Source organism: Puntigrus tetrazona, chromosome 8 (assembly GCF_018831695.1).
Source record: "Puntigrus tetrazona isolate hp1 chromosome 8, ASM1883169v1, whole genome shotgun sequence".
NCBI classification, from domain to species: domain Eukaryota; kingdom Metazoa; phylum Chordata; class Actinopteri; order Cypriniformes; family Cyprinidae; genus Puntigrus; species Puntigrus tetrazona.
In genome coordinates this window covers 662,501-672,869 of record NC_056706.1, presented here as the reverse complement: position 1 = coordinate 672,869, position 10,369 = coordinate 662,501, and the positions used below count along the sequence as shown (strand labels likewise).

At 38.5% G+C, this 10,369-nt stretch overlaps 1 protein-coding gene across 1 annotated transcript; it reads right to left on the bottom strand.

Moving 5' to 3' along the window:
* Window positions 1–3,338: 3,338 nt before the first annotated feature.
* Window positions 3,339–8,239, bottom strand: ptger4a (prostaglandin E receptor 4 (subtype EP4) a). The gene is made up of 2 exons (XM_043246368.1): window positions 7,163–8,239; window positions 3,339–5,392 (listed from the first exon to the last, which is right to left on the bottom strand). Exons 1-2 carry the CDS (start codon window positions 7,937–7,939, stop codon window positions 4,913–4,915), a joined length of 1,257 nt encoding a protein of 418 aa, XP_043102303.1. The 5' UTR covers window positions 7,940–8,239; the 3' UTR covers window positions 3,339–4,912.
* Window positions 8,240–10,369: the final 2,130 nt, after the last annotated feature.

Sequence of the window (10,369 nt, the reverse complement as noted above, 5' to 3'; positions counted from 1 at the left end):
TCCGGCATCATGTGACTGACAGCAGAGTAAACAAGAGCTGCCGGTCACACACACACACACACACACACAGAGAGAGAGAGAGAGAGAGAGAGAGAGAGAGAGAGAGAGAGAGAGAGAGAGAGAGAGAGAGAGAGAGAGAGAGAGAGAGAGAGACAGAGAGAGAGAGAGACAGAGAGAGAGACAGAGAGAGAGAGAGAGAGAGAGAGAGAGAGAGAGAGAGAGAGAGAGACAGAGAGAGAGAGAGAGACAGAGAGAGAGAGAGAGAGAGACAGAGAGAGAGAGAGAGAGAGAGAGAGAGAGAGAGAGAGAGAGAGAGAGAGAGAGAGAGAGAGAGAGAGAGAGAGAGAGAGAGACAGAGAGAGAGAGAGACAGAGAGAGAGACAGAGAGAGAGAGAGAGAGAGAGAGAGAGAGAGAGAGAGAGAGAGAGAGAGACAGAGAGAGAGAGAGAGAGACAGAGAGAGACAGAGAGAGAGAGAGAGAGAGAGAGAGAGAGAGAGAGAGAGAGAGAGAGAGAGAGAGAGAGAGAGAGAGAGAGAGAGAGAGAGAGAGAGAGAGAGAGAGAGAGACAGAGAGAGAGAGAGAGAGAGAGAGAGAGAGAGAGAGAGAGAGAGAGAGAGAGAGAGAGAGAGAGAGAGAGAGAGAGAGAGAGAGAGAGAGAGAGAGAGAGAGAGAGAGAGAGAGAGAGAGAGAGAGAGAGAGAGAGAGAGAGAGAGAGAGAGAGAGAGAGAGAGAGAGAGAGAGAGAGAGAGAGAGAGAGAGAGAGAGAGAGAGAGAGAGAGAGAGAGAGAGAGAGAGAGAGAGAGAGAGAGAGAGAGAGAGAGAGAGAGAGAGAGAGAGAGAGAGAGAGAGAGAGAGAGAGAGAGAGAGAGAGAGAGAGAGAGAGAGAGAGAGAGAGAGAGAGAGAGAGAGAGAGAGAGAGAGAGAGAGAGAGAGAGAGAGAGAGAGAGAGAGAGAGAGAGAGAGAGAGAGAGAGAGAGAGAGAGAGAGAGAGAGAGAGAGAGAGAGAGAGAGAGAGAGAGAGAGAGAGAGAGAGAGACAGAGAGAGAGAGACAGAGAGAGAGAGAGAGAGAGAGAGAGAGAGAGAGAGAGAGAGAGAGAGAGAGAGAGAGAGAGAGAGAGAGAGAGAGAGAGAGAGAGAGAGAGAGAGAGAGAGAGAGAGAGAGAGAGAGAGAGAGAGAGAGAGAGAGAGAGAGAGAGAGAGAGAGAGAGAGAGAGAGAGAGAGAGAGAGAGAGAGAGAGAGAGAGAGAGAGAGAGAGAGAGAGAGAGAGAGAGAGAGAGAGAGAGAGAGAGAGAGAGAGAGAGAGAGAGAGAGAGAGAGAGAGAGAGAGAGAGAGAGAGAGAGAGAGAGAGAGAGAGAGAGAGAGAGAGAGAGAGAGAGAGAGAGAGAGAGAGAGAGAGAGAGACAGAGAGAGAGAGAGAGAGAGAGAGAGAGAGAGAGAGAGAGAGAGAGAGAGAGAGAGAGAGAGAGAGAGAGAGAGAGAGAGAGAGAGAGAGAGAGAGAGAGAGAGAGAGAGAGAGAGAGAGAGACATGATACATAAAATATTATAGAAATATAATACATTTTTCAAAATTAAAAGATGAATAAATACCATAATACTACAGAATTTTAATGATGCATATATATATATATATATATATATATATATATATATATATATATATATATATATATATATATATATATACATATATATATTTTACTAATTGTACTAAAAAATGTTAAATGAAATAAAAAAATTTGAGATTTATAGAGATTTCCCTTAACTTACTATTACTACGTAATCTCTAAAATAACTAAAACTGAAATAAAATAAAAAACAGAAAAAAAAAGATAAAACTTAATCTAAAGTCTTCATGCAATCATTATTCATGCAAACGGAAATAAAAATAACGAAAAAATAGGCTAAAACGAGAATAATAAAACTCACAAGACGAGTTCGATTGAAAAAATGTTATAATTAAAAAGCATTGCAGTATATTACTGATCTCAGACACAGGACGGGAAGGAAGTTCAGAAGAAACGCTGAGATGAACTGATTCAGGGACGCTTTAGAGAGACTCACTAACTGCGGACTTCCTCCTGTAATGATGTCACTTCCTGAAGGATAACATCTGCCTGGAGGTTAAAGAAACACACTCCGATCTTGACAGAGTTTCTCCTTTTACTCACGAGATCATTCAAACACAAGTCTGTTTTAATCACTTCCTGTGTTCCAGCAGTTCTTGTCTGCCGCCAGACGATGGAGACACTCAGGTGAAGATCCACAGACGCCTTGTTTAGATGGAGTTTGTCTTCTCTTCTTAATCAGGCGACACGTGAAAGACAAGAACATCAAATGAGCGCGATGATAAACAGCAGCCGATGGGAACATTCTGTCAGATTATTTATTATATTCATCGTATAAACAGCCCTGACTTTACAAACAAACTCTGCGCTTCGGGATGGTCTTCACCGACAGGACCCAGGAACAGAAAGCATGTTTATTAATGCTGCGTCCGTGGAGTTATATTCAGTTTATTACCTGATTCGACTGAAACCCTAATTAAACAAACCAACTTTATTTGACACGCAGCTCTCTGAATTACGTTCACATCAACATTTATTTGCACATCTACGCAGAATTACGACACTAACCATCATATTATTATTCCTATTATGCTCTGAACATTTCGCTATAGTTAGTTTTCACTTGTTTAGCTCAAATAAACATAAAATAAAATAATTCTGGACATTTGACATCAAGGAATTAAATATCTATATATTTTTTAAAGGGAAGTCTTTTTTTGTTTCAAATATTTACTTGGGAATTAAATTTTGCATTATTTAATGTGGTTTAAAAAAAGCGAACCATTTATGAAATATGCCAGAAACACATTGCAAAAAAAAATATATATATATATATATATTATATATTCTTTATATTTTATATCTTGTTTTCCAGTACAGACATCAAAAGTTTCTTATTTACTTGAGATGTGAAGTAAAATGAGATATTAAATCTTAAAAAACAAATTACTTAAGATATAATATAATGATATATATATATATATATAATTATAATATATATATATATATATATATATATTTTTTTTTTTTTTTTTTTTTTATATATATATATATATATATATATAAAATAAAATTATTATTTTCAGACACTTTTCTGATATTTTAAAGTTTTAAGAATATATATATATATATATATATTAAAAAAAAATAAAATAAATAAATATATATATATATATATTCTTAAAACTTTAAAATATCAGAAAAGTGTCTGAAAAAATAATTTAGTTTACATTTACTAGTTACATTTTTTTTATCCCTAATTTTAAGCATAAACTTCTCATAAAGACCTTTTATTTTAAGTAATTTTTTCCATCTCAAGTAAACGCTGCTTTCAGGATGTTTAAATATAAGGAAAGCAAGACAGAAATACTGCTAAACGAAGTCATTGGTGCAGGATATTTTTCCTTTTCCTTTAATAATCTACTTTAAGACGAATGAAGAACTGAAGGCTGATCTCTCGTAATCAATACAGCATCTACAGCAATGAAGAGGTCATATTTGCTTTGGTCTGCGAGCGTAAACAGAGATTAAGTATAATTAGCAAACATTTCATGGGAACGGTTTGATCTCACGGGTTACGAAGCCTGAAGATGCGTCCGTATCCCGAACACAAACAGCGTTTATGAAAGCGTCAGAAGAAGGCAGAGGTTGGCAGATTCCTCGCCCGAAGCTCTGGATTTAATCAGACGTCACATTAAACACCATCACATTCGATTAGAAGTCTTCTGCCGAGCGGAAAAACGGCCCCCGGGGGTCCAAAAACAACAAATCACCGCAGATTTATAGATTTAAAAAAAAAAACTTTCTCAGAGGAGTCTCGTCATCGGCCGAACGCTTGATTAAACATTCACCGTCGGTCTGGAAGTCAGACAAATCATCTTTTTCCAGCACGCAAATAAAATGACAAGATATTTGTGCATCATTTGACTCGTGCACCGAATTCATCTCGATTCGTGAATGTTTCGATATTTGCACTAGAAAGCAAGGCAAGGAATACCGAGTAATAAAGGCATGTATTTTGGCGAGAGGATTTATTTTATCTGCTGTTTGGGAAGCAGGACGCTTTTTTTTTCTCTTGCAGACGTCTCAGCTAGGTTATTTCCTGCGGGGCTTGTTTGTGTTGATCTTGATGTGGCTGATCTGAACTCTTCTGGAAAAACGGATCGAAGCGACCCTCGAAGGCCTTATGGCTGGAAAAACTCACTCGAATAAATAAGTCTTATTTAAAGGAACCCAAACTTTGGAAAATGCGCCGATCCCTCGGGATCATCCGAGATTAGGACGGGTTTCTTGGATCGCTGGAGTGAATGGGTGCCGCTGGAACGAGAGTCTGATAAAAACATCCCCAGCGAACATCCGGAGAAGACAGAAGATCAAACTAATCCATGTTTTTTGGAGCTTCTGGTCTGAATCAGGAGAGAAATCTGCACCGTTTAGCGGTCAATTAAATATTACATTTATATTTGAATACACCTCAAAACGAACACATTTTTTTCTCGTTAAATATATTTCTGCTGGCTAGAAATGCTCACCAGATGTTAATAGCAACAATCCATAAAAAGAAAACTTAAAAGTACTAAACGTGGCAATAAAACGTCCACCGATCGCTTTCTTTTGCGCTTTCCTTTCTTCACGCCTCACCGCGTATCATAACTTTTTTGTTTTGTGAAAATTTTACTTTGCTTCTAGACGAAAGAAGATGCGCTATTTTTACTGGAGGAAGAGTTCTTCTTATCTTCTCCGGATGTTCGCCGATGGACTCTCGTTCCGACGGCACCCATTCGCTTCCATTGACGATCCCTCCGCGGATGCGAAATCGAGTGCAACTACAAACGCGTCAGGTCAGATGCTCTTCTCTCGAAACGTCTCGATGGTGATGGTCACTTGCAAAGGCTGATCTTTGGAGGGACCGTCTAAACTGTTCCGATTGGACGATTCCGAAGACGCGTCAGACAAGCACCGCCGCACCCGGTTTGATTGACAGGTGTCCGGGCAGCTCTCGGGCGGATACAGGAGCGTCTGGGAGGTGTTCATCACCTCCTTCGGCTCTCGAGAGCCGGCGGACGGAGAGTCCCCGGACACCTGAGCTCCGTCCTCGCAGCGGGAGCCGTCCGGCCCCGGGGCCCTCCGAGGGCCGCTCCCGCGGAACAGACACTCGACGTTCTCCACGAGCTTGGAGAGAACCGCTTTGCGCAGGAGGATGTAGATCCAGGGATCCAGAATGGGGTTGGTCGAGGCGAAGCGGATGGCCAGCAGATCTGGATTCTTCTCCAGACGCTTCTCCACCGGAGTCTTGTAGAGCTGGTTGAGGAACACCTGGACCTTAGAAACGATACGAGTCGGTTATAAAACACTGTGCAGGGTTTAAAAGAAACGAGGGATGCTTTAAAGTTCGTCATCATCCGGGTTTTAGTAGGCTGTGGAAAACTCGAAAATAAAACAAAGAGTGCTGGACTGTCTCTTATTCTGCTCTTTGTATTTGAAAACCCACGTTTAATGCTGCTTGACTTTTTAGGGATATTTTGTGAGAGATTCTGATTAAAAGCTGCTTTCAGTGTAATACTAAGAAACACATGCATGTTTTTAAGGTTAAGAATTAGAACACGTTCGTTAAAAAATGTACTCAAATTATTGATATTTATATACGACTTCGAGCATCAGAGCGAACCATTCAAACGATTCTTTACAGCTTGGTCTGATTTTGTTCATTTCTACCGGCATCCGACGATAAAAAACATAACAAGCAAAGACTTGAAAAATGTTAAAATATTTTTGTGATTCCAAAAACCCGACCTCATGAATCAGAGCATGGCGAATCAATCAGCATCGACTCAATCTGACGAAATAAACGCTGATTATAATTCTTTTCGCCTTGCTTTCAGTTCTGTGATCAAATGCTCGACACGCACGTCGCCGCCTGCTAAAAGGATGATTTTCACTGCGTATCCAGGACTGTATTTTTCTACAGGAACGCTGCGACCCGGGAATATGTTTGTCTCTCTAAACACTTTTATCATCTTAATCATCCTCCTTCATTCATTCTGATCTCCCGCACAATGCAGAAAAACGGAAAGGAAGATCACGAAGCAGATCTGAACGCGCAGCCGTGAGAAAGTTCTTGTTTTTCAGGCTGGACGGTCATATCTGAGGCCAGCAGCCGAGTGATGGACAGATAAAGCGGACGCGACAAATGAATAGGGAAAGAGCCGCATATCCATATCCTCCTGAAATATTAGGTACTATGGAGATCTTGCCAATTATTTCTCCTATTACTGCACGTACACGTTTTCATTCTATGTTACCCGTATATTCTGTGTTACAGTTTATAGATGCATTGTATACAGCGGAAAAGCCCATTTATGCATTGCAACATACATTTTGCATAAGGAAAGTGTTTTTAATATCATTAAAAAAAATCATTAAATAAAAAAATAATAATAATAATAAAAAAAAAGAATATATATATATATATATATATATATATATATATATATATATATATATATATATATATATATATATATATATATATATATATATATAATATAACATCAATAAAATGTGACCCTGCAGCTCAGAATATTTCATTATAATAAATAATTATTATAAATTTATTATAATATTATTAGAAATAATTTTAATTAAAATAAATATTTTTTATTCATGTTTTATATATATATATATATATATATATATATATATATATATATATATATATATATAAAACATTAATAAAATGTGACCCTGCAGCTCAGAAATATTTCATAAATAATAATTATTCTAAATTTATTATAATATTATTATAAATATTATAAAATATTTTATATATATATATATATATATATATATATATATATATATATATATATATATATATATATATAAAAAATATTAATAAAATATGTGACCCTGCAGCCCAGGTATATTTCTAGCAACAATAGTTAGGACATTAGGATCACGTTGCACATATTTTTGCACAGCGCGCATCGCTAAGAACTTCATTTAAACTACTTTCATGTAATGATCGAGCCACTTGGGTCACACTGCAACGCTTTCCCGCGCTCTAAACCTCCCCCGGTGTCCTCAACTTACAACGAGCGGGATGGAGCAGATGAGCACGACCGCGGAGGTGGCGATGAGCAGGATGACCATCTGGATCTCCGCGCCGGCGAGGCGCCTGAAGCTGCGGCTCCGGCCGGGATCGGACGCCCTGCCCGGGTCGGTCCCGAGCGACGTGCGCCTGACGAACCTCCGGTGCATGCGGATGAGCGCGGCGCACACCAGCACGTTACACGCCACCGTCACCAGGATCAGCAGCGAGCTGCACCCCGCGTACATGAAGGAGAAGGCGGCGTGCGCGCTCACGTTGCTCCGCCAGTCGATGAAGCACCAGGTCCGAGGGTACTGCATCTTGACCTCCCCGAAGCCCGCGCTCGGCAGCGCGCAGAACAGGATGTTGGACGCGTAGATGGCGAGCAGCGCGACGCCCGCGAGCTTCTTATCCACGTAGTCGTTGTAGAAATACGCGTGATTGATGGCGATGTACCTCTCGACGGACATGGCGCAGATGATGCTCAGCCCGGCGAGGGAGAAGAAGAGCAGGACGAAGCCGAAGTACTGGCACAGGGGGTCCCCGTCGGGCCACGCGCCCTTCACGTACGTGGCGATGGTCACGGGGCTGGCCAGGACGGTGCCCAGGAGGTCCGTGACCGCCAGCCCGCAGACCAGCGTGTAGAAGGTGGTCTCCTTCTGCTCCCTTCTGGACTTGCAGAGCACCACGATGGCGATCAGGTTGCTGATGACCCCGAAGATGAACATGACGGCGGGGATGGTGGGCTCCATGCTGCGCGGCGCGGCGCTGTCGTCCATCTCCAACTCCTCCGAGAGTCATTTCGCAGGAGTCGCCGGAGTCGGTCCCGGTCGCGGCTCGCTGGTCCGCCCTCGCCGGGGGGGATCACCATGGCGACCGAAGCGTCCGCGCGGAAGTGGACTCGAACTCGGGACGAAACCCGCGCGTAAAGAAGAGAAGAACGCGCGGGAACTAGTGGAAGCGCACGTGCCAGCTTTTTTATACTTAGTTGCACGCGTCCTCTGAGAGCTGAAAACGCTTTCCAGTGGTTTTTGGCTGAGATACAACTAAGAAAATCAAAACGGTCTTTGCTTAACCTAATAGCTCTGGTGTAAAAGAAAAAGGTTTATCAGCAGGTCGCTCCGAAAAGTAAAAGCGTCCTTTATATATAAATATATATATCAGAAATATTTCATAAATAATAAATACTTATTATAAATTTATTATAATATTATTATAAATATTATAAATAAAATATTTTTTTATTAAAGTATATATATATATATATATATATATATATATATATATATATATATATATATATATATATATATATAAGCGTCCTTTATTTAAAAGCGTTTTTGTTCTTCTACAGGCAAAAAGTGCAAGCAAATAAAAATGTGAAATGTTATTCTATTGTTATGCTATTTTATCATTCATTTTTTAAATGCTCATTACGTTTTTCCAAGTTCTATTTATTTATTGTTAGCTGAATTAAACATGAATTAAACATCCAGTTAAGTTTAGTTTAAGTAAAAAAAAAATTAGATTAGGCTTATCGCTGATTTAGCTTTTGTTTATGGTCAAAAGAAATTATTAAAAGGCAAAATATGACAAATATTGATCTACACTAAGCAACATTTATCATGTTTTTGTGAGAAAAATATATTTTTCATTAATATTAAATACAAATATAGTTTTATGTGTCAGTATGTTTTTGTTAGAAGTTGTCGTCTTTTAGGCATTTTCAGCTCTTTTGTGAGTTTTAAAGGTATATATATATAACTCTCTTTCTGAGGAGCACTAAAACACTGGAGACTAAACACCACTGAGCCCCACTTTCTTACGAGGTTCACTAAATTATGACAGATCATTCATATTTCAGTGAACTCTCTCTTTAAGAGAAGCGCTGAGACCAGGAAACCATTTATAAACAAGATGATTTTTATTATTACATTTCTAACCGTGTACCTGTCTATTTGCAATATATATATTTTGGTGTGCAGAGATTTAAAACACTTTTTGAGCATTACATTTGTGTGATATTTTATATATAAAATTTCTACTTATTTTTTCCCAGTTTAAATAAGTGTATAGTTGAATTTACACTTTATTTCAATTGAAGGTTATTTCAAGTAACAAAATAACTATAAATAAAATTTACGTTGTGTATATATATATATATATATATATATGTGTGTGTGTGTGTGTGAATAAATATAAATAAATTTAAATAAATATAAATTGATAAAAATAAAAAATTGATAAATAAATATAAATTGATAAAAAATTGATAAAAATAAATAAATATAAATTAATTAAAAATAAATATAAATAAATACAAATTAATAAAAATAAATACAAATTATATATATATATATATATATATATATATATATATATATATATATATATATATATATATATATATATACACACACACACACACACACACAATTTAATATGAATACAATTAATCCCAGAGCTCAAAGTCGTCTCTCACTGAAAAACAAACTCAACACAAACTGAGCAGCTTCCAGAGCTGACCGCTCACACCTGATTTGTGCTGTGTTTTAGTTGATTATCTGGCCGACATTAAACACACGTAAATAAGTAAACCATCTTTTTTGATAAATGCTTGACAAACGCTCGTCTATCAGAGCAAACGACTGCAAGAACGCTTCACACAAACACATGCTCCGTGCTCAGGTCCAGACTCACGTCACCTCACACACACACACACACCACTCAGATCAATAAATCACCCGACGCTGTGTGTGTGTGTGTGTGTGTGTGAGTCTAGATACCAGCCTGTAATCATGAGCAGGTCTCGGGTTTGGCTCATCCCTCGACTTCTAAACAACACGAGATACAGTAACAGAACAATTACCTTCACAGCCGGGACGTGTGAAGACAAGTGTGTGTGTGTGTGTGTGTAGAGTGTGTGTGTGTGTGTAGTGGAGCCAGTGGAAAATCACTGCTTCTCTCCGGGACTTTCATGCTTCTGGTGTACTTTGAGATACTTATTTAACACATGCTGCTTTATATCTAATATTAATATTCTGTGCACAAAAGAAATTAAAAGTTAAAAGTTTATTTAAAACAAAATTAAAACATTAAAAGTAAATGTGCTTTATTTATAGTTATTTTGTTACTTGAAATAACCTTCAACTGAAATAAAGCATAAAAATAACTGTTATAATTTATATAATTTAACATCAAAATAGAAA